This window comes from Plectropomus leopardus, chromosome 16, assembly GCF_008729295.1.
Source record: "Plectropomus leopardus isolate mb chromosome 16, YSFRI_Pleo_2.0, whole genome shotgun sequence".
Classification (NCBI taxonomy): Eukaryota; Metazoa; Chordata; class Actinopteri; order Perciformes; family Serranidae; genus Plectropomus; species Plectropomus leopardus.
The window spans coordinates 23726568-23751040 of NC_056478.1; the positions used below are offsets into that span (position 1 = coordinate 23726568).

Consider the following 24473-nt stretch of genomic DNA (forward strand, 5'->3'; position numbering starts at 1 on the left):
AAAGCAAAAACTAATAATGCAAATTACAACTAATTTCTTCACTGATGTGATAACTTGTCACAATAGCGTCACTACCTACTTTCTGTTGGTGTTCTGATAAACTTGAAAACCTTTATTTATCATTTTTGTTCGTTACAAACAACAAAACATAATCCCTGTACAGTTTCTTGGCAGTATTCAGTACACCATTGATCATCCTGTGGGAGTAAGCTAAAACAGTAGTAAAACTTTAAAGTCTATATTTAACTCAAAATAAAATAAAATGATGCTTGTAGAAACCTTTTCAAACCTCACAGGAAAAACACTGTGTAATACAAAGTTTAAAAAAAATCAAAGCTGTTTTTTTTTCACAAAGAGCAGCGGACTGTACTGGATGACACTACCTCATTATAATGCACTTATCAAAGGAGGATGCTACTGCCAAAACATGCCCCATGTTTTTTTCTGTACACCCAAACAAATTATACATTTAGGTTATTGCTTGATTAGTTCATGATAATATACAGTGTGACTCTTTCATATGACATTTCTATTGAGTCTCTTATGACATGAAGTTGAAGTTGAATACATCAGCAGGTGGTTACTGAACTGAAACTTATTGTTAACATCAACACATATGATAATAAATGGAGCTCCTTCCCAAAATGAGAAGTTGAATATTACAAAGGGGATCATTATTTATGAATGGGGCTTATGAAGCACTCCTAAACACCATACTTGTATTTCTTTTTATGTGACAGGTCTGATCAGATCCAGAGTTCGAGGGGCCGATGCTGCGAGGGCCGGGGTCCTCACCTTCCTGGACAGCCACTGTGAGGTCAACAAGGACTGGCTGCCTCCGCTGCTGCAGAGGATCAAACAGGTAGACTGCAACCACACGCTGATGTCTGCAAACTGTTAAATCCGTATTCTGCTCACTTTCGTGCCTAACCTTGAGGAAGTGTGTGTGTGTGTGTGTGTACTGTGTGTGAATAGGATCATGAGTGTCAATAACTTCAGCTAGGCCACTTCAAAAATATGGAGCACTTCACTACACTACAGAAATTTTTTTTGTGTGTGTGTGTGTGTGTGTGTGTGTGTGTGTGTGTGTGTGTGTGTGAGATGACTCCAGTGTTCGAGGTGAAATAGCACCATGGGAGAAAATAGCTGTCGGTCTGATTGCCTCTCATTAAGAAATAAGTGCTGCACTCTCTCCTTCACCCTGCTCCTCCCCTCAGCTCGCCGCTGTTTGTGTCTCCTCTTTCTCCTCCTCATCTTCTCTTCTCCTCACTTTTTACCACTTGTCAACTCATCCTCCCTTTTCTCACCTTGCCTCCTTCTCTGTCCTTTCCTCCCCTCTCTTCTCCTCTTGCCTTCTTCTTGTCCTTCAACTGTTTCCTCTCCTCTTTTCTCATGTTTCTCTCTTCACCTCCTTCTTTCCTCTTCTTCTCTCCCTTACCTCTCTGTATCTCTCCTCTCATCTAATTCTCTCTCCTCTCTTATTTGGGCTTCCCGCCACCTCATGTCATCGTTCTCATCATGTCTCTCCTCTAACCTTTTGTTTAGTTTTCTAGACACCTCATCTCCTTTTCCTCTTCTCTTACACACCTTTGCCGTCTCTCCATTTCTTTCCTCTTCTCACACCCCCTTCTCTTTTCTTCTTTGATCTCCTTCACTTTTACTGACTTGCCTTATTTGACTCTTCTCTTTCCTTTCTTGACATCATTTCCTGTCACATTATTGCCTTTCTTCTTACTCCCCCTTCTTCCATCTCTTCCTTTCTTTATCCATTTTATCTTTCTCTAAACCTCTCCTCCCATTTTCTCTTCCCTTACATCAGTTTTTCTTCTCTTCTACTGTCTCTTTCTGCCTCCTTTTCTTTCCATCTGTCACCTTTTTTGACTCTTCTCATTTAGACACTTCTCCTCTTTGCTCTTTCCATTTTCCCATCCTCCTCCTCTAACCTTTAGTGCTCTTTGCACCTCTCTCACAATGCTTTCTCTCCTTTCTATTTCTACCTACTCTTCCCGCATCTCCTTTCATCTCGGTTTGTTTTTATTAATTGCTGCTCATCTTTCCTTTTTCCTCTGTTCCACCACTTATCCCTCTTTTTTGTCTCCTCCTTTTGCCTTTATCTCCTCCTCTGTAGTCCTCTTTCCACACAACATCTCATCAACTTCATTACCCCTCTTTTCTCCTCTTTCCTTATCTCCCTTTGTCTCCTGTCATCTTCCTTCCTACACTTGCTCTCTCCTTTTGCCTCCATCTCCTCCTCTCTAGTCCTCTTTTCCTTACGTCACCAACTCCTTTTTCTTGTCTCCTTTACTCTTTGTCTCTCATTTGATGTGTTTTTCCTTTTAACTCCCCTGTCTTCTCATCATCTTTCTCTCATCTTTTACTTCTTCTCTTTTTTTTCCTGTATTTCCTCCTCTCTGGTTCCCTGTCCTCACATCACCTCCTCTCCTCCTTTTACTCATCTCTGGGCCTTTTTTCTCTTTTCTCTTTTTATTGTCTTTTTTTATCTCCACTTGTCTCCTCTAATCTTCCATCCTCTCTCCTTAATCTCATCTTTCTCCTCCTTCCCTCATGTGTCCTTTGTTTCCTTCACACTTTTCCCATATATCCTCTCTCATTTCCTTCATTTTCCTTCTCCTTCCACCATTTCCTCCTTTATCACCTATCTGACTCCTCTCCCCCCTCACACCATCTGTCCTCTTATTTCTCCCCATCTCCTCATTCTCTCACCTGTCTCCTTCTCCTCCAATACATCAAGTCAACAGTTGTTTTTGCTGATATTAATGACCTTTGATCTCCATCCATAAAATAGCGATCGATAAGTAAGCCACAGAGTCTGATCGGATTCTGCTGCTGCACTGACATCATCCATATTCATACACACACTTTAAGTGTGTGTGTGTGTGTGTGTGTGTGTGTGTGTGTGTGTGTGTCTGTCTGTCTGTGCAGGAGAGTCATCCATCACTGTCTGCCCACTCACTTTATAGTCATATATTTAGATTTAAATGTATGAGGTATTGATCCAGGTAAACACACACACACACACACACACAGGCAGAGCGCCATGCCATAAAGTTATATTCCCCTTAAAATAATGGTCTGTCTTGTTGATATAGAGAGTTTAAGTCCCATCCAACTTCCTGGTGGTCGTCTGCTCCACTTGCTTTCATTGTGTTCTCACATAAGGAGTTTATATTTTCATTCGAGTATTACTGCACTGCCTATATTATATATGTCTGCCACCAAACAAGATTTTAGGGAAGAAGACAACATTTTTTACATTTCCTAAGATGCTTTAATAGCATTTAAATATCTAAGACTCATTGAGCACAATGTTGTCAATTTTTTGTAGCTAGTCATTGTTTAATCATTCATGCAAAATTTTGTGTTTATTTTATGGTCAAACGAGAGAGATATTCTCTTCTGCTGATTGATCCAGTGGAGTGGTAATTTAACCTGGCTGAATTAATCCATAATAAGTTTTCATTTGCTTGAACAAATTTGTCCATTCAGAAGTTACATTTTCACAACACTTCACACACAGGCCTAAACTGGAAAGTCTCTGGCCAAAATGGCACATTTTGTATGCAAAATGTTCTAACACTCACAAAATATAAAAAATATGCAACAAAAGCAAATATTTCCATCAAACAGCAAAACTTGCGGTCAAATGAATATATTCTTTTCATCGATTATAACACAATGGACTACATGGAGTACAGCTGTCGATATAAACCTGTCTAACTGTAATTTATACCATATGCCTCTGCCATTCATTGATACTTTACATAGTTACAGTTATCGTGATCACACACATAATAAAACTAGGATCCACTTAAATTTCATCATCACCCTCATAGCACAGCAGAAGTTGTTTCTTGCAAACACCAATCTCATAGAAAGACCCCAAACTCTATTTGATTAAATGGAAAGAATCTACTCACAGACGATAGAAATTACTTGCATATGTATGAATCTCTGATGCACCTGTGTGAAACTCCTTTGCACAGCTCTTCAATCAGCAATCAGACCTAATGCATATATAAAAGATGTCGCCTCTGTGTTGTCATTTTCAAGCATTGAACAAAGACATCAAAGGCACATACAAATAAAGAATGTTTGTAATACAAACTTTCTTAGAAAATGTCTCTTCCTTTTTTCTACAATACTTCAGCAGGTTATCTCAAAAAGTGAGAAAGGTGCAGAGTGCAGTATGGTTTGTTAATTTTAGTAAAATCATCTTTGGAGAAAAGAATACCATTCTTGCTCTGATTTGTTTGTTTGTTTGTTTGTCATCATTCTGTAAGCTTAATTTTGTGTTTTATTGCCTATTGTGAAATAATTGATCAAAAGATTTTTTGATGGAAGTATTTGCTTTTATTGCATGTTTTTAATCATTTGTGAGTGTTGGAATATTTTGCAGACAAAATGGATCATTTTGGCGGGGGACTTTCAGTTTAGGCCTGTGTGTGAACTGTTTTGAATATGAAAAATTGTAAATTATGTGTCAACAAAAGGCAAGCAAGCATATCACAGCATGAATTGTTCTTTCCAAAAATGATTTTTACCAGAAATAACAAACCCTTCTATGTGCCTTTGACCTCTTTGTTTAATGCTTGCAAACAGCAACACAGAGGTGGCATCTTTTATACATGAATGAGGACTGATTGCTGATTGAAGAGTTGTGCAAAGGAGTTTCACACAGGTACATCAAAGATTCATAATTATGTGAGTAATTTCTATCAGATGTGAATAGATGTGTTCCTTTTGCCTTTTCATTAACAGTTAATCCAAGAGAGTTTCGGGTCTTTCAACAAGATCTTTGTTAAATGTGGATCCCAGTTTTATTAAGCGTGTTTCAGCAATCAAGAAAAACTGTAGTTATTTGGTTGTTTTTTTTAGTGTAGCATATGTGGAATTGTAAAGGTCATTTGTCAAAAAAGTATATTTTCATATTTTTATGCCTTTTTGCTGGTGATAGCTGTGGACGAAGACATTATGTTTTCTGTTTGTCTGCCCGTCCTATTCCCGTGAATACGATATCTCATAAACACCTTGAGGGAATTTCTTCAAATTTAAGACAAACATTCACTTGGACTCAAGGATTAATGTACAGATTTTGGTGATCATAGGTGAAAGGTCAAGGTCACTGTGACCTCGCCTGTCTCATTCCTGTGAACGCAATATCTCAAGAGCACTTTAAGGGAATTTTGTCAAATTTTACACAAATGTTCACTTGGACTCAGCAATGAACTGATGTGATTTTGATGGTCAAAGGTCAAGGTCAGTGTAACCTCGCTTCCATCTCATTTAGGTAAATGCAATGTCACAAGGCCTTGAGGGAGTTTCCTAGAATTTGGCACACACTTTAAGTTAGACATAGGGATGAACTGAATTTTGAAGCCTGCAGCCATGGAGCAGTAATGTTAGTTTACGTCATGTTCAAGAGATGGTGGTAACCACAGTTTGTGTAGTGGCATTGCTTGGTTACTAATTTTGATGTTTTACTGAAAGATAATTTGACTCAATTACATAATGCAGAAATAGTCTCAATCAGTGAGCACTAAAAGTAAGCACAGTAAAAAGTATGTAGTGCTTGACTGATAATAGTGAGTGATTTTAGGTGTTTCCCTCGATAGTTTAAGTAAGTGAGTAAGTAACAGATACGGTTATGTTTTAGCATTTATTTGATACTATACCTGAGCAGCGAAGGTTTAATTAACAGAGGAATTAAAGCCACTCACAGAAACTCAAACTTCATTTACAAAATGAAGAGAGTTATTTCAGCAGCACAGAGGGAGGCGTACTCAAAGAGCGTCTATGAATCGAAACTACAGTGCACACTTGCACTGCCTCGTCAAGATTAGGTAAAACACACACAAAGAGAAACCTACACAATAGTGCAGTGTGGAGTTATTTATGTTTAAAAATGATGGGTTGAGTTTTTTGATATTAGCTGCAGTCCTGAAAGCAAAACATAGAAGCCAACATTGAGATGATAGACTTGCAGATTATCAGTTTCATTTTTGAATGCTTGACGTGTTTCTTTCAGCTGATCACATTTTAACCAGCCTCATAGAACGCCCCACTGACATTAAATACATTTTTGTCAAGAGTCCTGGCCAACAACAAGTTACAGACTAACAAAAGAAAACAGATAGCAGTCTCTCTCGCTCAACTGCTCTTCAATATCAAATTGCAAATACCTTAATATATGTTAAAGACAAACTTAAAGTGGTCTAACACTAGTTAAGTGAAGTTTGGATTGACTTCTGCATTCTTGTGTCTCATTTTGGACATAAAAGCTGAAAGTTCATCCCGCCTGAATTATCATTATATGATCTGCTGTGGTCATTGGGCATAATGTTTAGTAAAGAACAAATGCAGGAGACGTGCATGAAGGATGATGATGCAGGATGTTTGGGGGTCAGTTTTACTCTCAGCTCGGTTATCAAATGTTCTCATTTCAAATCAAGCAGAAAAAAAAGAAGAAATGGCTGAAATTAAGAAACTGCTCCCAAGTGATTTGAGAATAACACTCATCCAATTACAACAGTAATGTTGCGAATGCTTCACCCTGAGTGCTGCACAGTGTCATTACCGTAACAGCTATTAAAGCAGACGCAGTGCTTTGTAATGTGGCTGGAGCCGTAGAGGGATGCAGCCTGCGTCCCCTTGCACTGACCCTGCAGCTAATGGTCCAGAACCGCTCCACCTGCTCTGTAATATCACTGGCTAAAGATGCATCCAGCCGTTTGACCAAACTAATAGAGGGACAGTCGATGATTTAACAGGGACCTGAAGTCTGCCATGGCCCTGTGTGTGTGTGTGTGTGTGTCTGTGTGTGTGTGTGTGTGTGTGTGTGTGTGTGTGTGTGTGTGTTGTACTTTTATCCTTGTAAAGAGCAAATGGTGCCATAAAGAAAGAAATATGAGGGAAATCAAGTGCAGACATTTTTCCAGTTCTTTCTTTTACAAGGGTTTGGGACTCAGTTTAAGGGTTAAGGAGGCAATGACTAAGCTAAATCCATAAGACTTGTATGGCCTTATGGATGGTTAAACACTAAGAAGTGTTATGAGCGATATGGGCAGTGATAGCTGTCAATTTAATATTTTTTCACTGGTATAGATTCTGTGTGTAAGCCATCGTAAATCTGTGAACTTATTAAGCATTACTTTGGTAAGCTACTTAAATGTGCACACTAAAAAGTACCAGCCTCTCTCTTTTTCACCCTGCCAACATGGTTGGTCAATCTGGTCTGGTCAGTTTCCAAAAATTGCAATTTACTTTTTTTTTTTTTTTTTGCTGTCCAGACTTTCTCAAATCAATCGGGATACAATCTAGATATGTCAAAAAAAGGAATTTGGTTTGGCAGTCTGAACAAGGCATTTTCTAGTTGCTTTTTTCCAAGATTGAAAGGAGATATACCATACCTTATACCGCTTTTCATAACAACGGGAAGCTGAGACAAACAGTTATAGCCTGAAGTTCCCAAAGTTTAAAATTTTACCTAAAGTAATTAAGACATTATATATTATTTACACTAAATATTATTTGTTTAACTCTTACATAAACAGAAATGGGAAAAATAACATAAATTGTATTTCCAAGTGCTGTTGTGTCATAACAATTATTCACACCACTGTAAGGTCTTGTTATGTGAGGCAGATGCTGGCACATGAGTCAGTTCCTTGAGAAAAGTGTATCATCTGCAAAGTGGAAAACAATTTTAGGTGAATACCAAAAGCAAGCCTCAGTGTCACAGCATTCTCAATCTGCATTTCACAGGGACATGATGTGATGACTTTAGCAATAATCGCAGTGTAGGCTGTATTTAGGCTGTATATAGGCTGTATTTGTAAGTTAAATGCATGTTAAACCCATTGGTAGGAACATTAACATCTAGAGGTAAAGTAGGCCTTTAGGGTGAAGACTTTGGACTGTTCCTATAACTTTAAAGCTTGCCAGTCCCAGTCGGGTATTGTGTGTAGTTATGGTTAAATGTAGAAACTGCCAAAATAATTATGATTTTTAGTCTTTCATAGGTTTGCTCCTATATTGGCTGTTTAGGGTGATATGGGTGTGATTTTAATACAATTATTCACCATGCAGTGCAAACTTAGAAGAAAAATACTTGCTAGATGCTAAGAAATGGTTAAAAGACATGTTGTTAAAACCAAAATTATGAATACAAATCAAGCACAATTATGACACTAAACCTCATGTTATTGAGGTTTTGTTGGAAAGTTGTGAGTGTGTCACGTCCTCTTCTGTATTGTCCTTATTATGATGGGTTAAGAATATTGATATTTAATTAAATGTTTGTTCAAACTCAAAAAAATGTTTGGGGCACTGACGATGACAGAATGGAATGGTTGTTTGATTTAATGCTTAAATTTTGTCTCTTTTCTAAATAATGGTGTCTTGTAAGCCTGTTTGGGCTGGGCATATTATTAATGCATAATACAACAATAAAAACAAATCAATCAATCAACTGATGATCATGTACTTCTAAACATTTCTTGATTTTTCAATAAAATCAAGTTAAAAATCTATGGAACATCTAAAGGACACTGCAGTTGTTTCCCATCAGACCAATAGGCTGTCAGGATATCAGTATCCTTGAGATATCAGCTCTGTCATATCCCTATCACCGATAAAATGTATAGCCAATTTGCTGATGTTCTTGTGTGCTTACATTCATTGGCACTATATTCAGAGTTATTCATTTTTGCTCCATCCTGATGAAGTCTCTTTTCATTTAGAAGAATTTTCAGTGTTTCTTATTTTCATATAGCTCAACAGTCTGACAGTTATGCCAGTAAAGTGAATAAAACAGAGCTGAATAGAAGTGAACAGAGGTAGAGGTCACTTTCACCTCACTAAATGTGCTGTGTGCATGATTGGTGCTGAATGACTGAAATTCCTTTTAATGTGGTGTAATATCACGACCTTGGAATATACAGTCTGTTTCACATACACACACAGACACACACATTGGACTGTAAAATGAATTAATCGCAATGAAATTTGATGGCCTGCACACAGGAACACATTCACCTTCTCAGTCGCTTCGTCTTTTTCTCTCTTTTCTCCGCCATTCTCTGTTATTTTTGTTTTTCAAAGTTTGTGACCTCTTTTTCCCCTTTTGACTTATTCCTTTGATACTCTTTCTTTTTATTTTAATTTGCGTTATGGCTCTAACTCACGAATCATTTGTGATTTCTGTGTGCTTGTGTCCAGGACCCAACCTGTGTGGTCAGCCCAGTCATCGACATCATTAACATGGACACTTTTGCCTACGTGGCGGCCTCCGCTGATCTCCGTGGAGGTATGGAAAGGCTTTCCTCTGTCTACACTCAGAAATAAAAATGACTCCAAGGCATCTTCAGGGTGTGTTTTGATGACAGAAAGAACCCCCTGAAGGTTTCTGATTTCTGAAGGAGCCCTTCATGATGTGTTCATGTTCTCTCTGCAGTGAACCTAAAACAAAAACACTTGTTTGCTTCTAGCAAAGATCCTCAAGTTGAATCTCAGAGGGACCTTGAGAAGTAATTTAGTTAAATATATATATTTAATATTTGATTAATGCTTGATGCAGAGATAGATGAAAACATCCACACTGTACTTTATGTTACTATATATACATTTTCAAATTTTTTAACAACAGCCTATAGCACCCCCAAATCCCTGATTTTCCATTCAGGCCACTGCTAATTTTTCAAAATGATTTCCTGCCATAAAAAAATGAAACAAGTCAAGGGATTTGTGTATAATTTAATAGTATGATTAGTTTGTGTTATGGATGTTATTAGTTCCAATTATTTAAACTTATTATGAGAAATTATGTTTTTTTCCCCGTCAGTTTGTTACTAAGTAAAAGCAAGTAAAATTTATTTATATCGCACTTTTCACAGACATAAGTCGCAGAGGGCTTTACAAAGGCAATGCACATCAAGAATAAAAACAGAATATAAAGCAACTATCTGAGCCACATCATTGAAAGTGCAAAACTATATGCACAAAACATATTGCTGATTGTCTTAACGTTTCTACAATGCTGAAGTTTTAGCTCCCGCACATGAAGAGTTATAAGTTAAGCGATTAAATGCCTCATATTAGAATATCTCTTGTTGTAAATCATATGTGACTTTGCACCTTTTTAATGCACAGAGTCTGATAGCTTTGATTTTTTATCAAAGAAACATTTCTGATATGGTTGTCCAGGCTGTAAAAACATCAGGAATAACAATTTAAATAAGATGATCCCATTCTATCCATTTTATCTCTGAAAAAGTCTGACATAATGTAGTTCATAAATTTATTTTAATGCTTACAACACACCGAAAAAAAAGGAAAACATGTCCATCGATTTGTTGAAGTGCTCCAACTGTCATCCATGTCATTGCCTAAACAAGCAATGAACACAAACTGTAAAATCTCTTAGCGAGTGCATTTAGATGTCCAGCCAGTTTATGCTTGTCTATCATATCAGAGGTGGTGTCTAATTTTTAAGAAGTCTTATATTCCAGAGTGTCTACCATTTAAAAACGCCAGTTCAAGGATAATTATTTGTGCGTTGCTAAAATACAGGCTTGAAAGCTTTAAACCAAATAATCACTAATAGCAGTGAAAGTGGTGGATGCAGTTGTGGATGAATCAGTAACTAGTCCTCTAATGCACAGAGCATCACTGACTGATGATGCAGAACAGACAATCAGAGGAGGGCCTTTTCCTTTTAAGCTCGACAAGATCCTGCAGTTACAGATGAGCTGAAACCAAATGGTCTGATAATGCATCAGAACAACACACAACAGTGTTCTCCACCCGTCTGTCATCCCTCACTTTTTCTGAAGCCAATCTCTCCTGAGAGCCTCATCGTCCCTCTCTCTTTCCATTAGCCTGTCTTATTCCAATCTTCTCCTCCTGGTAACAGCAATCCGCCAATCAATGCTGATAATAGCCCTGTCCATGGCTCAGTCTCTTTCTCTTTCTTTCTCTATCTCATACACACACACACACATACACACACAAAGGGGTTGTCGAAATCGATGGTGATAGTTGGGCTCACAAAGGACATTTTAATTATAGATGAAGCTGTCGCTCATAACATAAAAAAGATGGTTATAAGATGGACTTTCATTGATCCAGACACACATTCACACACACGCACACACGCACACGCACGCACATGTCGAGACACACAGTCACACACACGAACACACTCACAGATGGGGGATGGGAGTGCTGTGGCAGCAACTCCTTGGCTCGCTGGACTGCCTAATCAGCAAACACATACACAGGCCAACACACACATGTTTGCTTGCTTGTAAGTCCACACACATAAAACAAATGGATTATTGACAAAGGAAGTAAATGATAATTCAAAAGACAGAAATCGAACACAGAAATGTCACAAAGAAATTTGTATATTTAACTGACTGATCCCAACATATAAATTTCTCACTATGTTTGTTTCTGAACATATTTTGAGTATTTCCCACAATATCAGCAAAGGGCCATATGGCTGGATGTGTGTTTTCATTTATTACTGTTGTTACTGTTATTACTGTAATATGAATATTAAACCAAACCATATTAAACCAAGATTATATATTATCTGCCCACCTGTAATTCTTACTTAATTCCAGTCTGTTGTGGTATTTCACTACTGCTTCCCTGCTTTTAGAGCATTTATCTTAATTAAAGCCTTGATACAGGACAGTATGATCCACAGTACAATGCAGCAATTGTCAGCTGGTGAACAACGGGCCACATCTGGGCTGCAATAGCTTTCTATCCGGCCCGCAAAATATTCAAAAATTCAGACAATGTGAAGAGGAAAAAACATCCATAACAGTATTTGGGATATCTAGTGTTTTATCTAGATGGAAAAATTCTTATTAGGAATGATTTACCATCCCCAAATATGTTTTACCCGCAAGAACTAAAGACACTGCAAATCCATAAGTTAGTTATTGTTAGTGGTAGGGATGCTGCTGGTCCAGTAAGCTAACTAGAAAAAATTCAAAATATCAAAGAGTTTCAAAGTATCGTTATGAGCAGTGTTGGGAAGGGCACTTTTAAAATTGAATAGGTTACAGATTACTAGTTACCCTGTTAAAAACGTAATAAGTTCCATAACTGTTTTAATTACTTCATCAAAGTAATTCAACTTATAACATTTGATTACTTTCCCAAAAACATTTTAAACAGGACAATAAATCTGAAAAGACCTAAAAACCTGAGTGCATAGATGTTGTGCTCAAACATTTCTTGATGGCTTTGCTGACCTGCATTGTCCAAAAATCTGCCAAAAGAAGGCATTACTGCACGGCAAAAAGATGTAAAGCAACATAATAAAATATTTCTTTTTCATATTTAAACCCTTTGTAATCATCAAGATTTTCATTAGTAACTGTAATTTAAATACATAATTTTTTCTCAGTAACTGATTACAATTACATTTATTTTGTAATTTAATTACTGTAACTAGTTACATGTAACTGTTTACTTCCTAACACTGGTTATGAGCAAGTTATTAATAACTTACAGAAACATTGCACGCAGTAGTTCAACTTCCATATTCTCTTCCCCTCTTTCTGCCATTCTTTCTCTCTCTCTCACACACACACACACACACACGCACACACACACACACACACACACACACACACTTAGCTTTGGCATTCAGTCTGTGTCTGTCTGTGTCTTCGTCTTCAGTCCTAACAACTGTGCTACTACAATGCATACAATTTGTGGTTTGTAGTTCAGGTCAGGTTACAGCTGATCAACCCATTTTTTCTGGTTGAGAGGTGCAAATTGGATAAGTGAAGCTAAAACGCTTGGGTCATATCTTCATGCAAGAATATGGACAAAGCCATTGCTACATATTTCTATATTTTGAAAGTCCGGCCCACACAGTGTCTTCTAGAAAAATTCCGGCCCTTGGACTTATCTCGCTGATGACTATAATGAATGTACTTTTTCTGTCTCAGGTTTTGATTGGAGTCTCCATTTCAAGTGGGAGCAACTGTCACCTGAACAGAGAGCCAGTCGGACAGACCCGACCCAGCCAATCAAGTAATACCCTGACACACACACAAACAGTATAATGTATATAAGTGAATAACAGAGAGTGTGTAAATCCAAGTAGAAAAACTGAAAGAGAAGAGAAAGGAGACAGTAAAGGAGTGAGGAATTAAGAAAGAAAGGAGATAAAATTCAATGCTGAAAAAAGCTGACACAGAAATTTAACGACCACTGCTGTTGCTTTCTTTTAAAATCTGAAAGCTCAAGCAAGTCTCTAACATGTTGAGTTTGTCCTTCTCCAATTATTCACCAAAAAAGTGAGAAAGTTATGCTCATGTTCAGAAAGTTCAGTCGAAAAAGTTGCTGCACAAAGTTTGACGTGGGCGTTTAACCCCGATCTTCACTTCCAGTTTTCAAGCTTGAGTGGAGAGTTTTAATTGCTGCTATATGTGGTCTGAGTGTTTCTGTGTGCACATCGTGTGTATGTGTGTGTGTGTGTGTGTGTGTGTGTGTGTGTGTGTGATTTCGATCTGTTCTGTACAGAGAAGCCATTTTCAGAAGTCTCCATAGGGAAGAAAAAATATAACTCAAAATATCGAAATAACAGGGTTTTAAAATTTAAAATATAATATAAAATTTCTCTTTAGCTGATATCGAAAAATCCTACAATATTCTTTCAGAAAACTTGAAGCAGACTTTATCAGCATTAAATGTCTGAAATGTAGCAAAGAGCTGCACTCAACAATGAAACTGAGCAGCAGCAAATACACAGCAAGTCAAACCGTCATAAATGTGACAGTTACTGTCACAATGCTTCAGAACAAGTGTTTGTGCTATAAATTATATATTTCCAATGCATCAAGTTTTCGAAATTAAAAAAATATGATACATAAATTTTATTTGCTGTACGCCAGACATTGCGGTGTATAAAAACAATAATTTAATATAATGTAAAAGTGGTAGAAGTAACCCACAATCACAGGCTATTACAACAGAGCATGAAAACAGAAACGAGCACGGAAAGATAATGAATAAATCAACAACGTCTCATTTCCAGTGGCTGAGGTGGTTAATTGCAGGGCTGTGGCGACCGACCGCTGCTACAATGACAAATGACGCAGATGCTTTTTGCAACAATTACTAACAAACAAATACTATATCACCCTGTTACTGCTGCAGCGCCCCCTGCTGGGCAAGGAAGAAGCAAGGGAAGGCAGAGGAGCCTCAGCCTCAACACACACACACACACACACACACACACACACACACACAGTTATAAATAATAAACTTTGGCTCTGTTCCTTCTTCATAAGTCAGATTGGTGGCAGGAACCCAGATTTACTGCTGTGCCAACTTGTGACTGTCTGACTTCGTGCATGTTTTTTTTTGTGGCAATGGAGTGTTAAACACTTACAGATGGACGGGTGGTGGTGGTGGTGGTGGTGGTGTGCGTGCGTGTGTGTGTGTGTGTGTGTGTGTGTGTGTGTGTGTGTGTGAGTGTGTGAGTGTGTGAGAGAGAGATGTTGTAGCTTGTTTTGTATGATGATCTGTCTCGACCTGGATGTCAGTGTGCTGCTTCTGTCTGTGCAGTGTGAACCTGCGGGGGCTGCACTGAGTCACCATGTTCATCTGGGAACACGCACACATTTGTGAGGACATGTAGCATCTATTAATGTCGTTATTTCCTAAATATATTTTTACAAATTGTGCTTAAAGCTGTAGTTGGTATCCTTTATTTAAAAAAAACACTGTTTGTCATGTCTGCAGAAACTGTCACTCTATTTACACCAGAGTTACATGACACTAAAGATCTGTGAAAAATATTATACTCCTCCGCCTACTGTAGCACTTCTCATGGCCTTATGGCTCATGAACAAGAACAACCAATCAGAAGCAAAGAACTTCTAACACAGCTGTCAATCATTTTAATTGCTGCTCCTAAACTTGGGTCAAATTAAACAGCCCAGAAAAAACAGAAAGTTGGTCCAGATGGTGCTTGGTGCATCACTTGACTATTTCTAACATCACGGCTGGGTCACAAACCTTCTCATCCACATCATCAAAGCCTGTGTTTTGTTATTTTTTTGACTGAGAATCAACAGACCTTGCCTACTCTGCATTTTAAGCTTGTACTGAAAATACTGACCACAGTCAAGATTATTCTTCTATTTTTTTATTCCTTTTCTTATGCCAGCTAAAACAATTAAAAATGTTTGTACAAAGAGTTTGACATGCTGCTAATGAAAATTGAGATTTATTTGCCCATATTTTGTTTTATTTATAACCTTATTATTACCCTTTATCAGTGTTTATTATTTTATTTGGAATCTATCTCAAATATTCTGCAGTTTCTTAAATGTTTTTCCCACTATCTGACAGTAAAGAATTGTTTAATTAAAAAATAACCATAAGGTTTTTTTCAACTTTCACTCAAGAACAAAGGTCAGATTTTAAAATTGAAAGAAATAATCATCTGGAATTTATTAATTGTTTTGATAATTGCTGATATCAGCTGATATGAGAATCTTACAGTGGAAATATTTTTGGCCCTATTGCCAAGCCGTACTATAAAATACAAATATTCAGAGTTGTAAAATCCTGTCTCATGGTTTCATACCCTCTGTGCTTTCTTTTTGTGTCTGATAAGCCTTGAAACTTGTTTTCTGGCCTTCGTCAGTCCTAACAAAGATGGCAGTACTAAGAGCACATACACACACACACACACACACACACATATACACACAAATATGCATCAGTCTTGTCTCATTTCATTTATTTGCCAAGTTATTTTATGCTATTTAATTCCCTCAGTCGCACAAAGCACATTTTACGTACACACATAGCCTTTTCCTTTAAACACACAAGGACAAATTGAGCTTGAAAAAGGTTTTATGTGCTTCCACCCACATACAAAAACACAATCTCACACACACACACACACACACACACACACACACACACACACACACAGAGTGCTATTTGCAGGTGGTGACGGCAGGATAATTGTTGATAAACAGAGGGTATTTGATGACACATGCTGGCCCTCGGCTATACACTCGTCACATTGTCCACATCATGATTCACCCTCAGTTTTGGGTGTGTGTTTGTGATTGTGTGTGTGTGTGTGTGTGTGTGTGTGTGTGTGTGTGTGTGTGTGTGTGTGTGGCAGCAAACCAGTTGCTCTTGTCTATTCTGGAAAACACAGAGAGCAACAAAAGTACTGAATTAGTCTTTTTGCTTTTCGATCAGTTTCTGGGGAAATTCAAGCACAAACGTCATGAATAAAATGACATACTGATACGTTGTTACTGTCTTATCCAACGAGAAACCACACACACTCTATCTTGTTGTTTCTCTCTGACAGGACTCCCATCATTGCCGGCGGCCTCTTTGTAATTGACAGATCCTGGTTCAATCACCTTGGCAAATACGACACCGCTATGGACATCTGGGGTGGGGAGAACTTTGGTGAGTCGTCGGTAGTGTCTGTTACTGCTGACCACTGTGACATATCATCACAGAGGAAAGAAGGGAAATGTAGTGGTTGAGATGTTGCGATTGAAACAAGTTTTAGTCCGTCTTGTTTCAGCACTATAGTTTTATTTACAAAAAATATCAACGGATCTAGCCTCTCCCTTTTCTTTTTTCTCTTTTTTTCCTATTGGTTCTTTTACAAATAAAAGAACAAAGTCTCACTTTGCAGATGTGGGGTGATTACATCAGAATTACGATTATTTGTAATGCAACCATAGTGATGCAAACTGTTTTCCAAGCCAGAATCCAAAAGGTTTGAATATACAAAGAGCTGTAATTGATCCCTTTTTGGCTTCTGCAACTCTGATAGTCTGACAGTCTGTTTTCATCATCATTCTGCCAGAGATAGCTGGTAAAAGTAAAAGACAAAATACACTACTTTATATTACTGGAGAAATACTAAAAATAAAAATCTCACTACAAAATTCATCCAAAAACATATTTTTAATCATTTATACTAGTTCTAATAGTTTACTACAGGATGTACCAACTGAAAAATCTTTACCAAATAAATTTGAATAGTAATATTAATAGGAGGAAAAAACACATTTCCGGCGAGGAGCAGAAACAAATGCACGTAAATTATGTTAAAAAGCCTCAAAAGATAGCTAACAATTTGTGCTGACCCTTTTCCTTTTTCTGGAGTTTCATATGATAAAGACAGTGCTCGAGTTCACCACTACCTCCTTCTCACAATGTTATTAATGGTTTACAGTGGAATACAAACTTTTTTCATGGTATCTGTAATTTAATATCATAGTATCAATATTGTCAGTGGATAAAACAACTGGACAGGTTTACTGTTTTTGTGTAATGAACTGAACTACTTGGTGGAAATGAGGCCTTAGTGCATCGTGTGTGTGTGTGTGTGTGTGTGTGTGTGTGTCCCTCTTGCCAGCTAATTACTGCACTCACACGACAGTCACCACTGATAACCACACAGTGTCGTTATTGATTGGAGTGGCCTCACTCTGGTTTCCCCCATGGTTAGCACTGTTAGCTCTGTCAGCACTGTTGCTGTTGTTTCATGCTGTTTATGGAGTTAGTACTGTTAGGTGCAAGCTGCCAGCTCAGCCACCTCCATATTGAGAACTATTCGCAGACAATCTGACTCCAGGCTCATTGATATGCTCCACATGTTGTTTACAGCTCCTTTAAATGTTTTCAAGGATTTGATTATGATTATAATGTAATAGCATGCTCATACTTGCACATAGCCTTAATGAGGCAGCAGTACCCATAAGAAATGCTCATTTGTTTGTCCTCTTAACGTTTTGTTCATTAACAGCTAATATAATAATAATAATGATGTTGTCAGAAATGTGATGTCACCCACTTTGTTTTTGTTTCTGTCTCTATGTGTCAGCCCTGTGATAGTCTGGCCCTTAACAGGTCACGGATAATAAATGGATGACTGGCTTTTAGATCAGCTATCATTGAATGGCTCATTAGAAAGCTAAGAGGAAGGAATGATCAAGCTTGTACGTTAATTGGTAAATATACCTGCATCTGTATAGGGCCTCCTAGTCTTCTGACCGCTCAAAGCGGCAATCTTCCAATTAGTGGATGACCCTCTCTACATCCTAAGACACAGGTGCCCCACAAAGATAAGATAGCTGATAGGAATTCGAAGGTCCGTTAATATCAGCTGAATGAAAGTGAACTTTTCATTCAGCAGAAAAAAAAGTCTTAACAGTCTGACATCCATCTAGAGCAACATCTGGCTCTCCTGCTGCTGCCTGCCTGCAGTCATCTGAACTGCGTGTGTGTGTGTGTGTGTGTGAGCGCACGTGCGCGTGCGCGTGTGCGTGTGTGCGCACGCATGCAGTAATAGAGTGTTGGAGTCAGTTTGCTGATTGCTGTACTGCTGCTTTTCTCAGATCAATGAAAGACTGTTAGCCTGTTTTTCCTCTCTCTCTCTCTCTCTGACGCTCACGCACACACGCCCACACACACACACACACACACACACACACACACACACACACACACTCACACACATTAATTTGCTCTGTGTCATGTTTCTGTCAGTCTCACAGGCTCTGTGTCAGTATCTCAGTATCTCGCTGACTTCTCTTGTTCTCCTTTGTACTCTCTGGTGTTTCATCTTTACTTCCATCTCTGCTCTTCCTCATCAAACCCAGTCCATGCTCTCATTTTCACTTCCTCTCTCCGTTCTCTCTCTCTCCCTCTCTGTTCAACTTTGTAAAGTTCTCAGCATCTCGTTCTTTTGGGGAAACTCTTACTTTGCTCTTTCTCTCCTCAGAGCTCACAGACCGACATCAGCTCTGTCAATTACATTACACAAATGCCAACAACACACACACGCATACAATGCACAGAAAATGAACACAATGTAAGCAGGTCAGATGAACACACATGCATGTTGACTTATGCACACACTTGCACATGAAGCAGAAGCACATATACATTCTCACACACACACACACACACACACACAGACAAATCAGAATCAGACAAACAAATCAGACTTCGTCAGCACATCATCAAATATTCAGAGAAGTTTGGCCCACTTAGGCGTGATAGCAGGGAGACGCTGAACGAAAAAGATATTCAAACAAGCAAGCCTGGTTACACAGAGAGAGAGCATGTAAAGATACCCAGTTACCACCTTAATTAAGTGTCTGTAGTAAGAATAGAATCTCACAAAGTGCTGCACAATAACAGTAAGACAGACCACAAATTCAGACTTAAGAGGAGCTGCATTAAAACACAGGTAATGTTACATAACGAGGGTTACATCTGTTCTTGCTGTGGTATCAGTGATGAGTATTGTGTTGGCCTGAGAAAAGAAACCAAAACATGTTGCAGGAAAAATGTCTTTTATATTCAGGAGAATGAAGCTGGTTGAAAATGTGTAATATATAAAAACAAGCAGACAATATATACATTTAAAGTTGGGTTTATACTTGATTGCAGAGATCTCATTCCGGGTGTGGCAGTGTGGTGGCAGTCTGGAAATCTTGCCCTGCAGCAGAGTGGGTCATGTCTTTAGGAAGAAACACCCGTATGTATTCCCTGAGGGTAATGCCAACACGTACATCAAGTAAGTCTCTTTACAACTTTGACTCATATTGATGTCAGAATTTCCATTTTCAGTTTGTTTTTTGTTCTCTGTTGTTTTTTTTTTTTTTGCTGCACAGATTAAATTCATCTAATATGTTGGAGATATTAGAGGGCTGCTTGATTTGTGGCAATTTAAGGCACGAAGAAAAAGGTCAATACGGCAGCAACATTTTGAGTACAGTATAGTTTAGTGTAGGAGTATAATTGGCAAATGATTTTATAGGATGTGTAGTGATTAAAAGGGAATGCCACCTAATTTAGGAATTCCATTTTCCCCCGTTGCCAAGGAGAGTTCATTCTCTCTCGAAAGTTTTGAGCTGCTCAGTCACCTGATAATCCACAGAATGTTCTCACTTCTAAAACAGAAAATGTTCCCAGATACTCAGAACATTCCTCTTGCTGCTGTCAGCATCATTAGTACATCTTTCCAAATTTAGTGTCTGTCTGCTCCAGACTTTATACTTGATGACGCCACAAATTTGTTTTAGCATGCTCTCTTTTGAATTTGAGAGGGTGTTCTTTATGTTCATGTTTTTGGACTGTCTTGGATCTAAGGAATAACATGTATGAATTTTGAAAATGAGCGCAGTTCCCATTTAAGGACTCAAGGATTATTTACCCTCTGATCTAGCCACTTCCTGTGGAAGCATAATGCCTTCACTTGAGAAAAAAAAGCAAGTATGCACTGTTTTTCTGAATTAGCAAGATTAATATCTCAGAATTTAGAGAAAAGTTGTCATGGAAAAAAAAGGTTGTGTTTTTTTTTAAATTAACAAAGTAGTAATCTCATCAGTTTTTTGTTAAGTGAATGCATTACACGTCTTTATTTCTTGATGGCATTTAGATTTTTTTTAGTCATCAAAGTGCTTGATTTTGTACGACTGTTGTCAGGACCGTCAACAAAATGTGATTAAAAGAGATATTAGTGATATTAAAAAGATAGATATTAGAGATAATAAAAAAAATGGCAAAAAACTTGAGAACAAATGTTAAAATGGTGAAAGTCTGTAGCTGAGCATACATTTTAGTGTTTCTGATTAAAGTCAGTTTCTGTTTTGGTTAGGTTTTGCAAAAAGTTGTGTTCTTGCAGGATCCCTAGGATTGATTGGCAACGTAACTCTTACAATGTGTTATTCTCTGTATCTGCATTCAACATGTGCTGCTTTTCTTACCGTCAAGACTAAATGTTCTACATATGTATAGTGGAAAAGATCAGTCTTTTTGTGTCCATTTTTTTTATTTCAAGACTTTCCAGGTCCTCATACAGCTATCACTGACCTATGAGCTGATCCATTCCTAAAAGAACTCCTTATTGTCTAACTTTGGTTTAAAACTAACAAATTACTTGTAGAACTTGTCTGTCAATTCCTAATATCATCTGTTGTGCACCTACTCACTACCCTACTGACCTAACCAATAATCCCACTAACTTTCCAGCCAACTGACTCACTGTTTGACCAATAAAACCCACAGGAAACAGATGTGCAGCGTTTGCACTCTGAGCTGTGTGTCACAGCCACCGAAAGCTGTTCACATCATTGTTAAAGTGGATTTACAGCTGCCTGGGAGCCTTTGAGCTGCGAGTACAATATTATCCTATTAGCATAAGCTGTATTCTGTTCTCTGCCCCTTTCTAACAGTTCAAACAGAAAGATGTTTACAGGCAGTCCAATAATCCATTAACAGGACTAATGTGCTCATGACTGCATGTGAATTGATCTCGTATAAATAGATTAATCATGGCTACAATAAGGATGCTGCTTCCATTCGGATTACAAAAATCAAGTGCATTTTCAACATCCCTGCATGGTGTATTCATCAAAGTGTTTTATAGTATGGGGAAAAAAAAAGGAATAGTATGGAAAACAATGCTTGTTTCTTTCTGAGGTTACACGAGAAAAAGACTTATTCTTTAATATTTAAAACGCGTTTTATAGATTGTTTCCTTCGTTAGTGAATATCCACAGAAAAGCCAATATCAGGCATGTATTTAAAAGGCATTTTGGGAAACACTGTAAATGATAAACTGAGAGAGTGAGTTCACAGAAATTACAGCACTTAATCACAAAATAACTTCTGGGATCCACTGAACGCCACAAGCCAATGATTCATCTGGCGGATTATTCCTTTAACACTTCAGTAACTCATGAACATCAGCATGTGAGCAAGGCATTAACACTGCCAGTGGTTGGAAGTTTCATTCCCTTTGTAGCTTAATAAGCGGAGCAAGACACTAACGCTGCCAGGACAGAGGGGTTCAGCTCCCAAAACGATGGACCCCCGCTGCTGAACGGCACTTTGGAGCAAAGCTTCCGCCAAACGCCTCATGTAAACTTATTGTTTTGTGCCAACCAGCCAATCCACACTAACACTTTTCTTTTTTCAGTCGGGCCGTCATTGCGCTCCCTGTTGGCTGTTACCGAGGCAACATCTGTTCAGTGTGGATGATGATGACTTTTATTCGTATCACGATGGCCTGATGTTTGTGATCAACACGCCGATCTCCCAAACAAAGCTGCAGTTGTCTGCTCGCGTGGTGCTCTGCCGGTTAATTAGCTGGAGGCTCGGTGCTGGCAGTCTGGGTTATGAATATGCTAAATAAAAAGAGCTGCTTAATAATTCGATTACAAAGATTATGCCGTTTCCTCCCTCACCGAGGCCTGCTGATCTGTTCTTGTGCGTGCGTGTGCATATATGTGTGTGCGATGAGTGATTTTTTAATTGTAAGCCTGCGTGTGACACGTATTTATGTTTATACGCCCACAAGCATCTCATATCCTCTCTCTCTTCCCCTTTCATTAAACCGCCACAGCCAGTGTGTGTAATGCCTGTAATGGAGGGTTTCTGTCATTTCAATGAGATAGTTCACAGCTCAGAGAAACTCAGCTAATAGCTAATTACTACAGAGAGAGAAAAAGAGAATGAGGGAGAAAGGATTGAATAAGAGCGAGAGATAAAGAAAGTGTGCTCCGCTGTTGGTGTGGGTGAATAAAGCGCGCTGAGTTGAACTGAACTGAACTGAGCTAAATGAGAGATACAGCAGTTGGAAGGATTTACACCAGGTATAAACATGCAATCTGAATCTGGCTTTTGTATTTGAGATAGGAAAAACACAAGTGAAGGGTAAGAGTTGTAAATGAATGTGGACGGATCGGCCAGACCACATCTTGAGGGGGGCTAATGTCCCTTCAACAGAGCTGTATGTTTAAAGGCAGCAGGTGACGACTGCTGATGTCTGTTTTTACTTGCTTCTTTCCCTCCTCCTTCCTGCAGCCTATCCTTTATTTCGCTGTGGATAAAGTATCAGCTGAGTCCATGCAGTCAATGGAAGGGGGGGTCGGATTTGACTCACATTCAGGGAGTGTTGCATATATCACTTGTTTCTCATTTAAACATTTGAAGCTTGGATATGCACTTTTCTTTGAAATGCAAAATAAAACGGCAACAAAAAAAAAAAAATCAGAATTTGAAAATACACCTTCCTGCTGCAGCTCTCCCCTCTCTTTCCTAAGCCCCTCCCACCAGACGACCGCGGGTATATGCTGCACTCCACTGCAAGTCTATAATTCTGTGTCGGGTTTTTTTTTCTGAATTCCGACCTAAATGCGTTCCAGTGCATCTGTTCAAGAAAACGTGGTTGCCTGCAGGAAAGTCATGTTTGTTTGGCTAGCCTCTGAACATCACATGCATGTAGACTGTTGACACTATTCGCAGACACCCCACCTCTCATAGAAAACTTTTGGCTGATTTTTAGATCTCATAGTAGGCTAGATGCAGATTCATTGATGTAGCTAGCTAACAGAGACAGGAGGAGTAGGCTAGGAGGCCACTACATGCTTGCAAAAATTTCTATCAAACACAAATCAACAGAATGGAAATGTTACTACAAAGTTGTTATAGCACTACAAAAAAGTACAAAAAAAGTGATGAACAAGTAATTCTGCTTACCATTCACCATGTGCGCTGCCATATTGCTATGACATCAACTGACTTGATCTACATGGATCTTGCCTAAGTTTCCCAATTTGAATACCGACTTGAATGGCCGTTCCATCACAGTTTTCCGAGTCTGCGGTCGTTTTTTCCAGAGTTCTGCATACAATGGAACGCGGCAATATGCATGCACTCGGTGTTTCACATACATTAAATTATTTAATCTTATTCAATTGCTGAATTACATTCACAGAATTTACTAATCCCCTCCAAGCCCTCCTCTCTCTGTGTTTATCAGACCACAAATGGGACAAGAATTAGCTAGCCAGGTGCAGGACATGCTGTGTTTTGAGGCACTGGCTAACTACATAAACTGGAAGCCACAGCTGTAAGCCTGTAGGCAGGGTTTGAACATTTTTCCTCCATCACTGAAATGCTCGTCTGATAGTGACAATTGTTTGATTTTGTGAATTGTCCGATTCTCTTTTAGATTTTCTCTTTGATAAGTTAGTATTCCTATTTTGGGTTGCTTGGCAGTGTAGGCAGTTGTTGCCAATGGTCAAATAGCATTGAATAATTAGAATAAATTATCTGTTATTGTAGGATTCTCTGCCATTGAAACAGGTTTTCTCCGGGATGTAAAAGTCTCCCATCACAGGCTAGATTTTCAAAATCCTGAAAAAAGAGCCAACAGGAAGTGCATAAGTCTACTTTTCTCTCAGACCACTTCAAATTTTATGCTTATTATTATGCTGAAATGTTATTAAGGGGATTTTTGCCCAATGATACCATAATTTAACTGCCAAGCCTCAAATATCAACCCTAAACATGTACAGGAAACAGAAATTATGGTTTTATATTAGTGATAAAGCTGTTTTATGTGTTTTCATACT

The 24473-nt window shown here is 38.4% G+C and overlaps 1 protein-coding gene across 1 annotated transcript in view; it reads left to right on the forward strand.

Annotated features, from left to right (window-relative positions):
* galnt14 (UDP-N-acetyl-alpha-D-galactosamine:polypeptide N-acetylgalactosaminyltransferase 14 (GalNAc-T14)) overlaps positions 1-24473 on the forward strand; it is a 196223-nt gene that overhangs the window by 143272 nt on the left and 28478 nt on the right. Inside the window, exons 6-10 of the mRNA XM_042503819.1 lie at positions 741-862; positions 9238-9325; positions 12993-13077; positions 16391-16494; positions 19501-19627. Of these exons, the coding sequence (XP_042359753.1) occupies positions 741-862; positions 9238-9325; positions 12993-13077; positions 16391-16494; positions 19501-19627 (526 nt within the window). The remainder of the gene's footprint in view (positions 1-740; positions 863-9237; positions 9326-12992; positions 13078-16390; positions 16495-19500; positions 19628-24473) is intronic.